This window comes from Thalassophryne amazonica, chromosome 22 (assembly GCF_902500255.1).
Source record: "Thalassophryne amazonica chromosome 22, fThaAma1.1, whole genome shotgun sequence".
Taxonomy (NCBI): Eukaryota; Metazoa; Chordata; class Actinopteri; order Batrachoidiformes; family Batrachoididae; genus Thalassophryne; species Thalassophryne amazonica.
Window position 1 is genome coordinate 9454670 of NC_047124.1, and position 19607 is coordinate 9474276.

Below are 19607 nucleotides of genomic sequence, written 5' to 3' on the forward strand. Positions count from 1 at the left end.
ATGGACCACAAATCCAAAGGAACAAGAACTGGTATTAAATTCTTTGACAGATGTAGATGTACGTATTAAGTTGTGACCAACAAATCGGAAGTTGGGGAAAAAACCTGTATGTAGTTGACAAAGCTGCAATGAATTCACACAGTAGCATGTACAATATATAGCTGTTGGGGAGAGTGTGTGTGTATGTATCAAACTGGCTGAGATCCCTGTTATATGCAAGAGTAATGAAGAATTTTAGCCATGTCATTGTATATTACATGCCACTTTAGTTAAGGTATAGTAATAGTTATTCATGAGACAAGTGAATGATAATTAAAAAGGTGATAGCATGTCGTGTCACTGCAATGCTCTGGCATACTGTACACAAGGTACATTTTAATTTAATAATCCGTCGCCTTAACTCGCACGCAACATGCACTGGCCCATTTGGATTGTAATTAAAGTGCACCCTAGCCAGCTGCTACTACATAGTAAGTAGTGTCATGCTTGCTACCTGACCTGAGTACCACGTGAAGTGTGAAAATAAGGGCTGCAGCCGAGGGTTGTGATCTAATATATATAAGGCTGACTGTGTGTTCCCGCACGTACGATGTAAACCTAAAGGGCCCCAGTGACCTCCCCCTTGGTGCCCCCATTCACCATATTAAGTTTGGTGTTGATTACTGTGGTAGCGAACACACAAGTACACACACAGGGTCAACTTTATATTTTTTACCTGGTTAAATAAAGAGCATTGATTGAGCTACACTTACACCGCCTGATTGGAGGCATGTAATTGCATATTTAAAGGGAACAGGGTTATTCAATAGATTATAGTACAGTGAAATTCTCCCACCTTTTTTTTTTTCTTCCCCTCCTGTAGCGCTCCATTTCTCCAAACAGTTGGTGGCGGTAATGCGCCGTGTCGGTTTGCAAACCGCCAATAAACTCGACAGAAGAAGACGAACAACTTTTGACTTTTTTTTAAAATATTTATTTACAAATATGAACAATACGGGTGAAGAGAACAATTGTTCGAGGTGTGTATATATAACAAGGAAAGGTATTAAAACAAGGTTTGACTTTTTTTTCTTGCCGTAATGCGTAACGACGTTCAAGGTTACGTCATTCGACGTAATCAAACCAGAGCGTAGAAGCAACTGAAGATGTCGAGAACGTTGACATTTAGTCTAACGTTCGTACGACAGTAAGTGATAATACACTTAAAAAAATATATTATCCGTAGACATAAATATGAATACTAATATATTTACATTTCTGTATTCGAACGGAAACAGTTACCATTAGGTGGCTATTGGAGTTCCTCCTAGCTAACTTGGCTAACACCGGTGTTGCGGTCTGACGCCGGTGTTTTTTCCGGGTGTGTGTATGGGGGGGGGCATAAGAGCTTTGTTTTTTAACTGGAGAACTTATTTTCTTACAGTGGGGAAACCCAATACAACAGAGACAAGCTGCTACAAGGTGAGTAAAGTATGACGTTATAAGGTCATGTTTTTTTATTTTTGTATTGGGCTTCATTTATTTAGTAATTATTATTATTATTATTATTAACATTATTATTATTGAAGACTATAAGGGAAACAAGTCTTGTGTTTTTTTTATTTTGTTGAATGTGTTTTTGTATATTGCATTATGTACAGGTCGAAATTTCAAATATATATAAAAAAAAATTATATATATATATATATATATATATATATATATATATATATATAATTTGTGACAGAACTCCCTTCTGTCTGATCATTTCTTAATAACATTTACATTTACTCTGATGGACTACCCAGCAGTGGGGAATAAGTTTCATTACACTAGAAGTCTTTCAGAAAGCGCTGTAACTAGGTTTAAGGATATGATTCCTTCTTTATGTTCTCTAATGCCATATACCAACACAGTGCAGAGTAGCTACCTAAACTCTGTAAGTGAGATAGAGTATCTCGTCAATAAATAAATAATAATTTAAATCAGAAGTGCCTGACTTCCGTGGTATAACTCACAAACTCGCAGCTTAAAGCAGATAACCCGTAAGTTGGAGAGGAAATGGCGTCTCACTAATTTAGAAGATCTTCACTTAGCCTGGAAAAAGAGTCTGTTGCTCTATAAAAAAGTCCTCCGTAAAGCTAGGACATCTTACTACTCATCACTAATTGAAGAAAATAAGAACAACCCCAGGTGTCTTTTCAGCACTGTAGCCAGGCTGACAAAGAGTCAGAGCTCTATTGAGCCGAGTATTCCTTTAACTTTAACTAGTAATGACTTCATGACTTTCTTTGCTAATAAAATTTTAACTATTAGAGAAAAAATTACTCATAACCATCCCAAAGACGTATCGTTATCTTTGGCTGCTTTCAGTGATGCCGGTATTTGGTTAGACTCTTTCTCTCAGATTGTTCTGTCTGAGTTATTTTCATTAGTTACTTCATCCAAACCATCAACATGTCTATTAGACCCCATTCCTACCAGGCTGCTCAAGGAAGCCCTACCATTATTTAATGCTTCGATCTTAAATATGATCAATCTATCTTTATTAGTTGGTTATGTACCACAGGCCTTTAAGGTGGCAGTAATTAAACCATTACTTAAAAAGCCATCACTTGACCCAGCTATCTTAGCTAATTATAGGCCAATCTCCAACCTTCCTTTTCTCTCAAAAATTCTTGAAAGGGTAGTTGTAAAACGGCTAACTGATCATCTGCTGAGGAATGGTCTATTTGAAGAGTTTCAGTCAGGTTTTAGAATTCATCATAGTACAGAAACAGCATTAGTGAAGGTTACAAATGATCTTCTTATGACCTCAGACAGTGGACTCATCTGTGTGCTTGTTCTGTTAGACCTCAGTGCTGCTTTTGATACTGTTGACCATAAAATTTTATTACAGAGATTAGAGCATGCCATAGGTATTAAAGGCACTTCGCTGCGGTGGTTTGAATCATATTTATCTAATAGATTACAATTTGTTCATGTAAATGGGGAATCTTCTTCACAGACTAAGGTTAATTATGGAGTTCCACAAGGTTCTGTGCTAGGACCAATTTTATTCACTTTATACATGCTTCCCTTAGGCAGTATTATTAGACGGCATTGCTTAAATTTTCATTGTTACGCAGATGATACCCAGCTTTATCTATCCATGAAGCCAGAGGACACACACCAATTAGCTAAACTGCAGGATTGTCTTACAGACATAAAGACATGGATGACCTCTAATTTCCTGCTTTTAAACTCAGATAAAACTGAAGTTATTGTACTTGGCCCCACAAATCTTAGAAACATGGTGTCTAACCAGATCCTTACTCTGGATGGCATTACCCTGACCTCTAGTAATACTGTGAGAAATCTTGGAGTCATTTTTGATCAGGATATGTCATTCAAAGCGCATATTAAACAAATATGTAGGACTGCTTTTTTGCATTTACGCAATATCTCTAAAATTAGAAAGGTCTTGTCTCAGAGTGATGCTGAAAAACTAATTCATGTATTTATTTCCTCTAGGCTGGACTATTGTAATTCATTATTATCAGGTTGTCCTAAAAGTTCCCTGAAAAGCCTTCAGTTAATTCAAAATGCTGCAGCTAGAGTACTAACGGGGACTAGAAGGAGAGAGCATATCTCACCCATATTGGCCTCTCTTCATTGGCTTCCTGTTAATTCTAGAATAGAATTTAAAATTCTTCTTCTTACTTATAAGGTTTTGAATAATCAGGTCCCATCTTATCTTAGGGACCTCATAGTACCATATCACCCCAATAGAGCGCTTCGCTCTCAGACTGCAGGCTTACTTGTAGTTCCTAGGGTTTGTAAGAGTAGAATGGGAGGCAGAGCCTTCAGCTTTCAGGCTCTTCTCCTGTGGAACCAGCTCCCAATTCAGATCAGGGAGACAGACACCCTCTCTACTTTTAAGATTAGGCTTAAAACTTTCCTTTTTGCTAAAGCTTATCGTTAGGGCTGGATCAGGTGACCCTGAACCATCCCTTAGTTATGCTGCTATAGACTTAGACTGCTGGGGGGTTCCCATGATGCACTGAGTGTTTCTTTCTCTTTTTTCTCTGTATGCACCACTCTGCATTTAATCATTAGTGATTGATCTCTGCTCCCCTCCACAGCATGTCTTTTTCCTGGTTCTCTCCCTCAGCCCCAACCAGTCCCAGCAGAAGACTGCCCCTCCCTGAGCCTGGTTCTGCTGGAGGTTTCTTCCTGTTAAAAGGGAGTTTTTCCTTCCCACTGTCGCCAAGTGCTTGCTCACAGGGGGTCGTTTTGACCGTTGGGGTTTTTACGTAATTATTGTATGGCCTTGCCTTACAATATAAAGCGCCTTGGGGCAACTGTTTGTTGTGATTTGGCGCTATATAAATAAAATTGATTGATTGATATATATATATATATATATATATATATATATATATATATATATATATATATATATATATATATATATATGCATGTGTGTGTGTGTTTAAGCCTCTGCATGTTCGCCTGTGGTGAAGAATGTGTTCGCAAATACTTGTCCCTCATGCTAACGAACACCACAAACAGTGGTGTTTGGTATTATTAATTGTATGAAATTAAAGGTGTTATTTTTAGATGAGACAAATCATTGAATGAATGAGTGAAATCTTTATTTCCAACATGTAAACAGATTAAGAAGAAGAAAAACAGTACAGTGAAGCAAGTACCTGCATGTTGCAGAGTTCAGTTGAATAAGAGTGGGCTGAAGTAATACATTTATATCGCCCCACTTCTTCTCCATAACTTCTAGACTCAAAGAGACCTGATTTAAATAAACAACCAGACTAAAATTTATTTAAGCCATCCCTTGCTAACAATGAAAATGTTATGAACAGAAGCAACATACATTGGTTCATGTATAGACCTTGTGTCCACTCTAACCTTCAAATATTTATTCATTTTCTTCACCTGCCTGTTCCAATTAAGGATCCAGGGGGAGCTGCAACCTATCCCACGGTCATTGGGCAAGAGGTGGGGTACTCCCTGGACAGGCCCCCGGCATGTCACAGAGCCACATAGAGAGAGACAGACATACTCACACTTGGAGTCGATTTTAAAGTTTCCAGTTCACCTAACCTGCATGTCTTTGGAAGTGTGAGGAAGCCAGAGCACCCAGAGGAAAGTTGCGTCAACACGGGGAGAACCTGCAAGCTCCTTCTTGTGACCTTGTTGCAGTGATGCAACAGTGCTTACCACTAAGTCACTGTGCTGCCCACCATTAAATATGAAATTCATAATTTAAAATGGATGTATAACAGTGAACCACTCAGCAGGTAGCAGCATAGCACCTGATGTGACCAGCCTGAAACACAGGTGTTGCAAAGGTTTTGAAATGTTGTGAAACAGTATTTCGAGTTTGCTGTGCATAATTTGCAGTACAGACGGAATGTATTTGTGTCATCCGCATTCAGACATTCAGTCTTTTTTAGTTCTTCTTTTACTTCCCTGTTTTGTCATCCATCCATCCATTCATTTGCTATACACGCTTACTCCAGTTAAGGATCACGGGGGGCCTGCAGCCAATTTCAGCAGACATAGGGCATGTTGTGAGGTACCCCATGGACTGGATGCCAGTCTGTTGTGGGGCCACTGTTCTGTCATGTATTTGCCAATTCAATATGCAGCTCCCATGTTGGACCTGCTGCGGTGACACATAGTTAAAACAAGAGAAGTTGAAAGAAATACAGGTTTATCTATCATATTGTTAATAATAACAAAACATGTCTGCTTATCTTACTTCTGATACTCTTGTCACTTGTGTCATCAGGTCAAGGTGTGGACACCTCTTTGTCAGAAACAGGGGTGCAGCAAGGTGAAGCAGTGGGACGCTACCTCAGAGACATCCCATTCAACAACGTGTTCGTCAGCAGCTTGCAACGAGCCCAGCAGGTGTGTGAAGTGCTGAGAGGAAGAATGCAGTCTACAGCTTGATTTTGATAGTTGGATTTAGGCTGGTTCTGTAATAAAAGTGATGGATAAGTGGGTCACAACAAGCACCATTTGTTTAAATCATGCGTGATATAATCAGGAATCAGCTGCCGTCCTGCCACATGATTCTGACAGATTCACCACATGGCGCTTTTCTGTGTACTGACTAAGTGGTGTGTCTTCATGAATGTAATTCAGGACAGGTTAGTAACGACAGGAACACTTCCTGATGCCACGTTATTTGCTGAATCATTGATGAATGAAACGTTGTCTCCGACTGCCTATGATTACGTAATGAACGTTCATACCTGGCATCAAGATGCAGTAGAACCTGTGGTTTTCCTCTTTTTTTTTTTTCTTTTTTTTTTGTTGTCCTGCATGAAGTTTTTTGTTTACATAGAAACCAAACCGTTATACTGTCAGGATTCTTTATGACACACAATCTCACAGTTTGCACAAATCAAACCTGATCAGCTGTGATTATGATTTGCTTTACAAAACAAGCAGTTTCTCATTGTGATCGCTTGAAATTTGAAATGGGTACCTAATTTTTTTAATATAATTGTTTTTTACCCCTCCCCTTTTTTTCTATAGCAATCTCATAATTACATAAATAATCAACAGATTGCATACATGTTAGTTGCAGACCTAGTTGATTGTTTTAGTGTTAAATCCCAGTATATATTGCAATAGATTTGTGATGGAACATAAATAGCAGGATGTAGTTCAGTGACTTCCAGGCATGAAATATTTTCATGTGCTTTCATGTCTCTGTGGTCTTTGACTCAGTGCTGCTGACAGTGCATTAATGTCTTCATGGTGCGTCCATGACAGATTCTTTTTGCACTTACAAATGTTCTGAGTCAATAATTTTGCGGTTGTTTTTCATTTCCCAGACTGCTGAAATAATTCTCAGGAATAACACTCACTGTTCTGGCGTGGAGATGGTTTTGGACCCGTTACTCAAAGAGAAGGTACAAACTGTTGTTGCTTCCAAATCTCAAAGGTTGATGTCATTTCCTGGCGCTTAAATGCGGTTGTGTTGCTAAAACAGGGTTTCGGCATTGCTGAAGGGCGGCCTAAAGAGGATTTGAAAAACATGGCCAATGCAGCTGGTCAGTCGTGTCGTGACTACACCCCTCCAGGAGGCGAGACATTTGAAGAGGTGAGTGAAACAGCCAGTAGTCATCTTTAAGAGACTGACGTAGTCATGCCGGCTACACATGCTTCAAACAGCTGCTTGTAAACTCAACATTGAGATGATTGTTTGTGCAACAACACCATCTATTGCCCTTTTGGAGACATTGTTTTAAACCTTTCAAACAGTATTTCTAAATACAAATGGCTCTTATCACGTACCTAAGCAAAGTATCAGTGGTGTATGGAGTCCGTGTGTCAGTCAGAACATTTGTTGTCATATTAAGAAGGCACTTTGGCTAATGCTAGCCAAGCTTGGCACACGGGTTATCCCAGTGAGGGAATTGAACACCACATTAACAGTAACCTGATTTGCATATAAATTAGATCATTCTTGAATGCAAACTCAGATTTTAGTACTTTTGCTAGACATGCAAAAGCTTGACCCAACCTACAACTGACCCCAAGCATTTGCTGTTATATTTCCATAAATGCACAGACTGTTTCGTGGTGTAATGCATGTACAAGAAGTGTAATTGTTGTGCCATGTTTTTACATCGACTATCTTTATTATTTGCTTGTCGTGTTAAACAAAATGGACAAAAAAAACAACAACAACAACATGAGACTACAGTGTGTCTCATCAGTTTTAACCCTCCAAACCATTGAATTGCACAGTCAGCCTGATCTCTTTGGCCTGCTAAAATTAATCTTTTTTTTTTTTAAATCAAATTCACCTTTTGGTTGACCATTTCCTTGCTTCCAGGTGAGGCTGCGTTTCAAAAAATTCCTCAAAGCCCTTTTCCAGCAAATGTTGGTTGACCATGGCTGGTTAGCATCAGATACTTGTGCTGGACCAACACAAAATGGTGTAGCTGCTCTGAACGGATGCACAGCAGCTGTCTCTGGCATTGCTCCTAGTGGTTTGGCTGTTGACGGCATCCATGGAGTACAGGTCCATGCTCTGGTGGTGAGCCACGGCGCTTACATCCGAATAGCCATCAAACACCTTGTGGAGGACCTGAAGTGTTCGCTGCCCACTGGGGCGAAGATGTCCCAGGTGTGTTCAATTTGCCCGAACACTGGCATCAGCCGCTTCATTGTCACCCTGAGCCAGTCAGAGTCCGGCCCGGTCCTTTCTGCTGTTCGTTGCATTTTCACCAACCGAACAGACCACCTGGAAAACCTTGACGGTGTCAAATAATATATCCTGATAATCGTGTCTATGGAGTTTGCATACTGCATGCACATATGTGCAAAATTATGACAGAAAAAAAAAAATTATAAACACAAAAGGGAAACAGGAAAAACTCAAATCCACCACAGACTTTGCTTATAACTGCACAGGTTAATATTTATTTTGCTGTATTTTTTTCACATTATACCAAAGTCAGACATTTTAATATTTTTGAATTATTATTATGCCAGTGGGACCTGAAGTCAAAGTTTATGTCTCGTTTGTGATGCTGCTATGTTTTGTTGTGCAATACAACTTGACAACACAAAATTTTTCTTGGAGGGTAAAAAAAGTACTGTTGAGCATAAAATAGAAAAAAAAACACATGGCATGGTGTGGAAACACATTTATTATTGATGGAGTTGATGTTTTCACCCCTGTTTGTTTGTTTGTTTGTTTGTTTATTTGTCTGTCTTTTTGTGAACAGCCTGTAACCCACAATTTTCATATATTGTTATGAATTTATATGTTTTGTTTGTTTGTTTTTCATATCCTTATAGGCATGAACTGATTCAATTTTCAAAGGTCAGGCAGGAAAAATCTTGGAAAATTGGAAAAATCCCTTTCCTTTAACATTAAACAATTTTTCAAAAATTCATAACTGTCAAAAAAGATCTTTTTTTTCATATTTGAGAGCATTATGTAGGATGGTATCCTTTATCGACTGACTGACTGATTCAGATCTGACCCAGATTACGGATTTTGTAGCCATTTAAATTTAACATTAAAAACCCCATTTAATGTATACGTATTTAACATTATATCTTAATCAAACGTGCCCCAATCACTCTCATATTTGAAAGTGAGGTGCATACTGGCACTCACTATCACCTGGCAAAGGTTGATCCAGATCTGATCTGGATTGTAGATTGTTTTGGACATTTGAATTTAATATTGAAAAGCCCATTTGGTGTACTTTTTGCATTATATCTTAAAAGTACTTAAGTCACCCTCTTTATGGATGGAGCTTCCAAAATTGGATGGAGGTTCCAATTTTATGCCTGTTTGTCTTCCAGTTATCTGTCGGAAACCAAGTGTCAAAAAGCAATGACAAATTGTGTATAGCAGAGATAACCAATGTCCTGTGAAAATTATCTGAAAAAGAATTCAGAAACCAAAAAAGTAAAAAAAACAAAACAAAACAAACCCCCTTTTGATTCAGTGCATGAACTAAATTCATACTCCTGACTTTTGATTGCATCTAATTTTGCTTATGAAAAGCCATTTCTAACAGGACTCGGACCTTGAAAATTTTTTCCAAGGTAAAAATTTGTGGAATTGGAAACTCGTGTTTTCGGAGAACACGGTACTCTAGTTGGCAGTGTTTTGCTGACTGTTTGCATTACGGTTTATTGGTGTTTTTTATTTATTTAATTATTTTCACAGAAATGTTGTATAACCAGTCGCAGCAGCAATCTTTTAGTTTTAGTAATTTATTGAAATATTTAAGGTTTTGACTGGATGATAGTTTGTCTTGGGCAGGAGCTCGTCAGGCCTGCAAATAAAGTTGCATCAGTTTGGCTGTTTGTTGAGTGCTTAATTATAAGAGTTTAATAAACACACAAAGTATGAACAAGTTAATAGTGCGTTCTTACTGGTACACTTATGTGCTGCTCTTTGGATTTATAAAATAGAGCGAATGATAGATGTTATAAATCAAACAATGAAGTCACAATTAAGTAAAGAAGCCACCACTGAACATACAGATCCTGCAGTATTATCATTTTGCTGGTGGTGCATCTCATAAAATGTAAAAATAAATAACTAAATATATGTAACCTGTAGATCTGACGCCTTTGGATTTTAAGAACATGTTCAGAAATCAGTGCAAATTAACTCATTTTATTTCAGAATGTTTAATACAATGTGAACAGTTATTGAACAAGAAAAGTGTGTTTATAAAGCAAACAAACAGATACAGACAAAAATACAGACTCAGATGTAAAAACAGTAATTGGCACATTTTGATGACTCATCATTTATTTGTCGCTTTCACTGCCACTTTTCTTGTGACAAGTCAGGTGATGCACAGATGAACATTTTCAAGTCACTAAATGTGTCTTTGACGTCATTTACATCCGGCATTAAGAAATGTACGTCGTATGATAAATCTGTCTACAGATGCTTGTTGCCACCATGCAAGACATTCCACTGCACCCCATGAGCAACTTGGGGATTAAAGAACTTGCCCAATGGCCCTTAGGAATTTTCTAGTCTGACAGGGATTTAAACCGAGGCTCCTCGAGACCTTACCTCCTCAAACATTTCCAGTTTGCAGCTTCATGGCAGAGTGGAGTAGATAAAGATTTTGTTACAATAAAACATTTAAAATCTAGACAGAAGTCTCCCATGTGTCTTCTAGCATACGAGCTGTAATTTCACATCTTTTGAAATAAGGTGCTTCCCTGTTCTGTTGTCTTGTAACTGGTGATGCAACAGACATAAGTTGCACAATGCACTGTTTCTCAAGTCGTGTCCGCAGAAGTCTTGGTTGCTTTCCTTACGAGTTGTCTTGTTGGAATACCCAACCTCCTTCTCAAAAGGAAACTGGCTCTGAAAGTGATTATATGCTATAAATTCATTTAGTGGGCTGTTAAATGTCACATGCACGTCTCTATTTTTTATTTTTTATTTCACTCTGAGTTTTTTTTTTTTATCAGTAAATTTGGGCATTTTTGTAAATACTATTCAGCTTATACAAAATTGATGCATTGCTGTTTATTTATGCACATTTTAAGCCTGTTATTCCCTTACTGGCCACGCTGCCACGGGGTTTATAGAATCCTGCTTTATGCATGTGTGCATCATGTTTTTGTTATATGTCACGTTTTTCTTATCCAATTCATACTAAAATTGATATCCTTGATCATATACATTTCCCCACCCTGTTAGTAGGGCGGCATGGCAAAAAATTGTTCATTTTGTGATAAAAGCATGGAATTTGGGACACATATTCTTAATTAACTAATGTTTATTTTCAGATATGGAGCCATCCTGGAGCTGACCACTAATGAGCTCCAGGGGTCAATAAAGAATTACACAGGAGTCAAAATTTAAAAATGCTCCAGTCATGTTGAAAACTATACCACATTATTTGTCTGATCATAATGATTTCAAAAAGGTATAGTTTGGACTATCTATGACTGAATGTTTTGGAGTTATGGGGTGAAAACTGCAAAAATAGTGACAAAGATCAGTTTCGGTTTGTACAGAGGTCAAAAGTTAAAGTTGCTTCAATTTTGGTCAAAAGTGATGCAAATTATTGGTTGAAATAAAAGTAATAATAATAATAGTTTTGACTGTGTTGAATGCTTGGTCTCCAAAGTAAACGTCAAACAAGGTAGACGTCTATTGGATTCTATGACGTATAACATATGTTACCCTGTAACATGATACCAGATGGTGCAAACTATTCCTTTTTTAAAATGCTATTAACCAATAATTTGCATCATTTTTTTAAACAAAATTGGAGCAACTTTAAATTTTGACCCCTGTACAAACTGAAACTGACTTTTGTCACCATTTTTGGTGTTTTTACCCCATAACTCTATGGAATTCAGTCATAGATAATCCAAATTATACCTTATTGGAATCATTATGATCAGACAAATAATGTGGTATAGTTTTCAACAGGATTGGAGCATTTTTAAATTTTGACCCCTGTATAATTCTTTACTGACCCCTATAGCTCATTAGAGGTCAGCTCCAGGATGACTCCATAACTGAAAATAAGCATTAGTTAATTTAGAATATGTGTGCCAAATTCCATGCTTTTATCACAAAATGAACAACTTTTATGGAAATTTTAGCTAAGCTGCACCACTATGTGAACTTTTGGGTCATATAGCATCATGCTCCATCTGTGCATGTGTCCTTTTCTGGATTGAGTGTGATTTAGTTATGAATACTCGAGTTAGTCCTGCGGTGTGATGCTTGTCCACAAGGTTCTTTTTTTTTTTGTACTTAAAATTAATAGGTGCTGATAATTCTGAAGAAAGGATCAAAGGATAATGGTTCAGATTACCCAAAACAGGTTTTGTCAAAGTAAAAATAACAATGTGTATTTTTACCCGAACATCACTCGCATATGTGTGAGCTGTTTGGCAGAAAAGGAGAGAGACCACAGGAATTCAGCTAATTAGGGGAAACTTTTCAGTAACCAGTCAATGTTAAACCTGCTTACGTGTTCAAAACCTCCTTTCACATTGTGCGTGTTGTCATCGGCAAGCACAACAAGCTGCACGGTGCTCACACACCAAGGTTAAAAAACAAACAAATATATAAAAATTACACACATTCACATTAAAAACAAAAACAAACATGTTTGGTTAACACATTTATTTAGTCCCACATTCATGCAACACAACATGTACATGGAACTGTGAAGCATTCATAAATACTATAAATAACAATAAAGGAATGGATTAAATAAATAAATACTCTTCGGGACTACTTTTTTGTTTGCTGGTGGTGCCCAGCACCTGTAAAAAATAAAATCACAAAGTTCAGATTTGACATTTCTTTACCCTGTAGTTGTATTCCTTCAAGTCTTAAATGGAATTATTTAGATGGAAAAATACTGTTACAAAGAAAGTGATTGGTCTGTGGTTTGGATGCACACTAAACTGTTCCCAGAATCTCCTGTATCTAACTCTGCAAGTAAAACTTAACTCAGCTCGGCTAAATGCACATAAATGTGCAATAGTCATATTTATTCTTTAAGTTTTACTGTACAATTTCAGGAGTCGAACCTCCTGAAGTGCGCATCGGTCAATAAGATTCGGATTTCAGATGTCATTTTTAAATGTGAATTTCTCAGACCAGCTGTGAAAAACCTCAATGAGAAGAAACATGAAGTTTAAAAGTAGACTTGGTGTTTGAATCAACTTAAAAATCCTGTTTTGGAAATCAGTCACATATCTCCAATGATCAGGGAAACTACATTTTGCATTTTTTTTAAATTACTCTTCGTGGATGAAATCATCATTTCTAGTTCTGTTTGTAGCACATACAGTAGTTCTCTTCTTGAACTGCTCAATTAGGAGTAAAATACTGGTGTAATATATTTGTTGTCTGAAACTAGGCAGAAAATGGAGTTTGCTAAAGAAAAGTAGATATTTTACAGGAGGATGGTAGAGCTTCGAGGCGATAACTGTGCAAAGAGAAGCTGTACATCAAGTCTACAGACATTCAGTGTATGAGCATTTTTTCTGAACGGTTTACTGAAAATCTTGGATCATCTTGCACCAGATCCGTTTCTTCAGGATAGAATCTGATGTTTTGCACTGACACTTTGACTCACTGAGACTAGAAGGGTTGGGGTTTGAACACCACATGGCACCTGTTCACCAGAGTTACCCCATGAACCCGCTGCTACGCGGGCTAGCCAGGTTGGATGAATACACATTCCAGGGGTCGTGGATGGAAGGAGCCAGCGGCGTCTCTCTGGACACGTTCCTCCCTTCCTCCCCAGCATCTCCAGCATCCACAGCGTCTCCAGCATCCCCAGCCTCCACTTCCATGTCGGCATCATCCTCTGGTGCAGCTCGAGAGTCTGATCCCTCCTCAGCCTGACCCATGTAGATGTTATGTGGGTCTGTGAGATCCACCACCTGGTTCCTCTTCTCTCGGTGCAGCAGGAGGCGCTCCAGCGGCACTGTGTTTTTCTGTGGCAGGAAAATGGAGGTCTGTGGCAGGTTCTGTCCTTCAGAGTACACCTGCCTGGAGCCCTCCAGGTTGAAGAGGATGCCGGTCCTGCTGGAGTAATATACATCATGGTTGTTCTCCAGAAGCTTGTGGTTAAACAGACAGTCCTCCAAGAGGCACGTGGGCTGAGACACAGATTCAAAGATCTTTATTATCACTGCTACACTTAAAATGCCAACGGACCAATGAAAATATGAACAGAAAATATGAAAATGTACAGGTTTAAAACTAGGGAAATTGAGAAAATATGTAAAAATAAAATGTAAGTATAAATAATAAAAATGTAATTTAAAGATAAACAGCTATCTATGCAAACTATAATACTACAGGAATTTGAACACAAACCAGTGTTTGTGTGTGCGTGTGTGAGCATATGTGTGTGGTAACTATTTTTGCATTGTGCTCTGCAGAAAATCATTTACATATATTTTCTGCAGAACAGAACTAAGTGTAGAAGAGCAAAACAAGTGATGCAGCAAAGTTTAATTTGTTTAGACCTCGAAAAAACCCTTCATGTAGTCAAAATGGGACTGGAAGTAACCCGTGGAGCTGTTTTAAGTGACGTTCTATTCGGGTTCACATATTTTCAACATAATCTTATTCAAGTTGCATAGTTGTTATTGGGGAAAAAAAAGCGGGGTGATTTTATTTTTGTACACTCAGAAAAAAAAGGCAATTTCATATATTAAAGCAAAGATAACAATAATAATCATAAGAAATGAACCAGTCAGTTTCTACTAATTTAGAGAAACTAGTATTAAAATTGTTTTGGCAAAGCAGATTTTTATTTTCACACTTATTTTGGGAGTTTTTTTAAAATGAAACTGGCTCGAACAGGTCCCCTCGTGGCAGCATTTTTTGTGCGTAAAAACATGATTCCACCGAAAAAGCCGTGCGTAAAAACGCACAAAAGTGCAGGGAAAATAAGATATGTTTTTCTTTGTCATAAATAAAAGAGGGTCGGTTAATGGGTGAGGTTAGTGAATTGATTTTAAAGTTAAATATTGGCTTACAGAGCTGAAAGGGGTTCCCTGCGCGTCCATACACAGGTAACGGCTGCTTTTGACGCCAAAGATGGCAACGCGCTGTCGTGTTTCAGCTTTCAGTGAAATCACACCTGTGGGGAAGAAAACATTTATACGTTGGAGACAAGCTTAAAAAAATTTTTGATGGAGGATTTGCAAGTTTGCGCCTAAAATAATTAAATCACTCACTGTATGAACTCCTGGCAGAGGTTTTGCGCACAGTGCCATCTAACTTGATCTCCAGGTAGAAATTGCTGAGGTCCGTGGATGTCTGCAGATGAACGTATCTTCTCGTGTTCCCCCAGTTGGATCCGATCAGCGGTGATGCGTTTGGGGCCGCTTCGTCCAGAGGGAATCCCTGGAGGAGAGCGAGTAAGAGCGCGAGCACGGTGTCCCACATTCCCAGTTTCCCGGTGACATCCATCCTGCGCGTTTCCACAGAGAAGTGCTGGAAGTGTTCACTTGGTGTGTTATCCCAAAGTTAGGAGACAGTTCCTATTTAAAGCCCACAAAAAGCGCCACTCCTGCTCACATCCTTTCACGCAAAAAAAAAAAAAAAAAAAACTCGCCCCCAAAGCAGATGTGGCTTTTCTGCAGCGGAAGGGCCACTTCCACCTCTGGCTGTTTGTCCCGATGCTCTTCGCCCAACAAGAAGCCTAGTTTCTTTTTTTGGTTAGTTTGGTCTGTTTTTTGGTGACACGTCTTGACTCATCCACCTTAAACTTCATTCTAAGAATAGAAAGTAATTTATTTTGGCCGTGCCCTTTTTTTGCTCAGTGTTGCCACAGCGGATCCTGTATGGATCCGCATGTTGATTTGGCGCAAGCTTTACGTCGGATGCCCTTCCTGAAGCAACTGCACATTACATTGAAAATGGACACGGGTGGTCGTGAACCTGGAACCAAGCGCACTAACCACTTCACGAATAATTCTCCTATAAGTCCACTGAATTAAAGTCAGCCTTTAGAATTGAAACGTAGAAAAACTGCACAGTTTTAGACTTGTTTTAATCGATTTGGTCATTAACTTTGAAATAGGATTTCAGAATTACCTGTACGTTTGCGCCAGATGCGCTCTGGTGCTTTTACGCACAAGTCCATCTCAATATTTCTAATCCTTCCCCAGCAGAGGGAGCCACGACTTAGTTCAGTGTCGCTTCCTTGTTAAAGGGCATCCGGTGGCATAAATACATCTTCGGATGTTTGAGTTTCAGTTTGCAGCAGAGGACAGTCTGCTGGTTTTCCTTGCACCTCAGAATGTGACTGCACTGGTGCACCAACAGGAAGTCCGTGCAATCACCTGCTGAAAACCTGCAGAATCTTTTCCTTCCTGATGCATGTTGCATGTTTTAAATACTTTGAATTGCATCTCACTTTTTGATTAGGCATTAAAAAAAATTGTCAGCTTCACTTCAAAAAATAAAAATCTCTTGGCATTTTAGGCTCGAAAACTCAAGAATATCTGGATAATTTAGCATTGTTACAAATCACACAAGACAGTGACACTGACTCCACAATAAAGCAACTAATAATCTGTCAGCAACCAGTAAAAAGAAGAAAAAAACTTTTATTGGTATCTCAGGAATAGACTGCTGTGCACAGCACATACGTACAAAAATAAAAGGGAAAAAAAATCTTTATATCCTTTATCTGTTTTCAGAAACAAAAGACATTTTTTGTGTTTTGTATTTTACAGCAAAATAAAACTAAGGCAGAAGGTGAGGTATATGAGAACAGATGAGAGGAACAGGATGCAGCTTCACTCTGTCAAAGTCCACAACACAAGGGTCATTCTGGGACTCGTGCATCATCATTTTACACACACACACACACACACAGAAAATAATAATATTAAAAACATCCTCTTTGAAAGAATTTAAATTCAATCTATGATAAGCTTTAAATAGAAAAAAAGACAACAGTAAATGTAGATTAAATTTTTTGGTCGAAAGGTGAGATTTATGTGTTCGGAGACAAACCCTCACTCTTGGCTTTTCATTCTAATCCTCATATGTTTACCAACACATGAAATTTTTGAAAATCACCAGTTTGCACAGGATTTAAGATGCGACTCGAGCTGTGACTGTGAAGTTGGCCCTGCATGCATAGAAAAATCACCAGACCTTCATAAAAATAAATATTATAAAATAAATATTGATTTGTTGTCATTTGACAACTATCAACCAAAAAAGAAACAAACAAAAAAATTCAGTCAGAATTAATGCAGCAAAGTGAAATTTTAAGGAAAAACTCATTTAGTTGTACATCATAACCTTGCGTACTAATAAGAGTGTCATATTCATTCACAAAGTGTCCTTGGAACAGAATGAAATTCATACAGTGATGCTGTTTGAATCAATCTCAGTGAGTGAGTGGTAGAAAACTGATGAACAGCAAGAGGTTCTGTGCCAGTATGCGGTGAAAAGCGGGTACTTTCGGGGCACAGTCTGAGGCGCTGTCCTGCAGGATTGGAGTGCAGAAGGAGTCTGTGCGTGACTCTGCTCTCCTCCTGCTCCTCGCACACCGCATTAACTCTGCAGATGTCCCTTCCCCAGAAATATCCCAGCACAAGTGCTTGCGAAAGGGGAGGGCAGAGTATGCTGTGGAGCTGCATTTTAAGGAGACAGGGCTCAAAATTCACACGCAAGAAAGATCATTTTAAAAAGAAAAGGGGAAAAAAATCATGCTTTCCAGTAGTTACTCCTTTCCTAAACCCACAGAAAGGAAGAGGAGATTGTACATAAATGGTTATGCATGCATGTGTGGTCAAAATTGTTGCTCAAATCGACCTGAAAGTTTGTTAAAGGGGTTCGATATATTTCCAAGATCATCCCAATCCAGGCTGAGAGCTGGGCTTAATGTTTTACAATATTCAATCTATCATTCAGGGGGTCCGTTTTCATATTCTGGCTTTTGTCCATGCAGTGTCATGAACAGAAAGCAAGGACTTTCCTCCAGCAGCATTTGACAGAAATATGGTTTGTAATAATTAAGCTATTGTGGTGCACAAAGGGAAATCATCAAGAGCTGAGGCTCTGCAAATCTGCTGTTTTGTACTTAATTGGGCCACATATGCAGACTTTAATGTGCTTTAAGACATGTTGACCTTTGTGAGCTGGCTCAAAAGATTTATAAGATGACCCCTTTAAGAGGGTGGTGATGACTCAAAGCAGGAATCAGAGGGAGAACTCGAGCACCACCCGGCCATCAGTTCACAAAATGATATTATCAGTACACATACTTGCTTTATGCATCAAAAACATAGTTTAAATTCCTCTTCCATGGAAATGGGAGTATGATCTCGATAGCAGACCACCATGACCAGCGGGGTTGAGGCCAAGCCTGGTCCGTGACTCTGACCTTGAACTAAAAAAGGCTGAAAGTAGAGGAGGAAGCTCCTGGGTTACAGCTGGAACCCGAGGTGGGTGGTGGTGGACAGAGATAGGTGACGGGGGTCCTCAGGATGGGGGGGAGGGGGGGGGGGTCCTCACATACAACATAGACAGCAGGCTGGCTCGATTAAATAATTCTGTTTCCTCTCTAAGCTTCATAAACAACTGCAGAGACTACACGCCACAAAAGCACCGGATTTTTTTTTTTTTTTGCTCTCCATCTCCAAGCCACAAACTACGCCACCTGTTATTCCTCCAGGCTCATCACCGTCATCCCAGCCTTAATTGCATTTTAAAGTATCTGGCAACAGCTTCCAACACCTTGCTGCCACTGCAGTGCTGCTGCAGAACAAACACACGAGTGAAGAGAACAGCCCCAAGTGCACACATATTCTAAAACACGGCAACACAAAATACATGGGGACGATTTGATTTAGGCACCATCACATTCTGAATTCTTTATGCATCGTTCAAGCAAGTGTGACAAAGCAGCATAAAAAGCTCCTGAAGTCTTTGTTTATATATATATATATATATATATATATATATATATATATATATATATATATATATATATATATATATATATATATATATATATATATATATATATATATATATATATATATTAGTTTCACTTTGCAGCTATATACATCATTTTCATTGGTTTGGACATCATTTAATTGCAGCTGCTGACACACTAATTCTGAAACAGCAACCCAAACACGCCCCTGAGCACAGTTTGGGACATTGTGCACATACAGTTGTGTTATGCACTTGCACACTCTCTTCTTAACTTAATTCTTGTGCAGTTGCAAGCCCAAATATTAGCGTTTTCGCTCTTTGGAGATATGAGCAATCCACTCTGTTTATTTGCTGGCGATGCCTCTTCGCCACATTCATGGCTGACAGACCACACGCTCTGGTCTCCACCGCAGATTGTATGTTACTTAATCAACCTAATTACAGAAAAGAAAATAAACCAGAGATAGCCAAATCCCCCTTCCAAGGCTCTCTCCAGTGTCAGCCCTATTTCTGACTCCAGCAGGTGTCTCTTACATGCAAGTTTAAAAGGGGCCACAAGCGAGAACACCAAGGCACCTTTCAGTCGTGCAGTGAAGTTAGTGCATTTAAGTTGTCCCCACCCCACTGGCCATCGAGAAGAACCATCAAGCGC

At 38.7% G+C, this 19607-nt stretch overlaps 2 protein-coding genes across 3 annotated transcripts; one reads left to right on the plus strand and one right to left on the minus strand.

Annotated features, from left to right (window-relative positions):
* The first annotated feature begins 1107 nt into the window (after positions 1 to 1107).
* Positions 1108 to 8788, plus strand: tigarb (TP53 induced glycolysis regulatory phosphatase b). 2 transcript variants are annotated; one of them, XM_034163780.1, is made up of 7 exons: positions 1108 to 1186; positions 1424 to 1461; positions 5774 to 5895; positions 6831 to 6908; positions 6989 to 7099; positions 7838 to 8284; positions 8322 to 8788. In XM_034163780.1, exons 1-6 carry the CDS (start codon positions 1146 to 1148, stop codon positions 8273 to 8275), a joined length of 828 nt encoding a protein of 275 aa, XP_034019671.1. In that variant the 5' UTR covers positions 1108 to 1145; the 3' UTR covers positions 8276 to 8284; positions 8322 to 8788. The 2 variants fall into 2 exon arrangements, with proteins under 2 accessions (XP_034019671.1, XP_034019670.1); XM_034163779.1 differs by having other exon boundaries at positions 7838 to 8341.
* Positions 8789 to 13329: 4541 nt separating this feature from the next.
* Positions 13330 to 18454, minus strand: fgf23 (fibroblast growth factor 23). The gene is made up of 3 exons (XM_034163840.1): positions 15229 to 18454; positions 15028 to 15131; positions 13330 to 14139 (listed from the first exon to the last, which is right to left on the minus strand). Exons 1-3 carry the CDS (start codon positions 15461 to 15463, stop codon positions 13663 to 13665), a joined length of 816 nt encoding a protein of 271 aa, XP_034019731.1. The 5' UTR covers positions 15464 to 18454; the 3' UTR covers positions 13330 to 13662.
* Positions 18455 to 19607: the final 1153 nt, after the last annotated feature.

Excerpts from the sequence above, each read along its gene's own strand:
- fgf23 (XM_034163840.1), bottom strand. The coding sequence starts at position 15,463 with ATGGATGTCACCGGGAAACTGGGAATGTGGGACACCGTGCTCGCGCTC. Across the intron at positions 15,132-15,228 it reads CTCTGCCAGGAGTTCATACA|GTGTGATTTCACTGAAAGCT; the intron begins GTGAGTGATTTA and ends TCTTCCCCACAG. Across the intron at positions 14,140-15,027 it reads AGGGAACCCCTTTCAGCTCT|CCCACGTGCCTCTTGGAGGA; the intron begins GTAAGCCAATAT and ends TCTGTGTCTCAG.
- tigarb (XM_034163780.1), top strand. The coding sequence starts at position 1,146 with ATGTCGAGAACGTTGACATTTAGTCTAACGTTCGTACGACA. Across the intron at positions 5,896-6,830 it reads GCTTGCAACGAGCCCAGCAG|ACTGCTGAAATAATTCTCAG; the intron begins GTGTGTGAAGTG and ends TTCATTTCCCAG. Across the intron at positions 6,909-6,988 it reads ACCCGTTACTCAAAGAGAAG|GGTTTCGGCATTGCTGAAGG; the intron begins GTACAAACTGTT and ends TTGCTAAAACAG.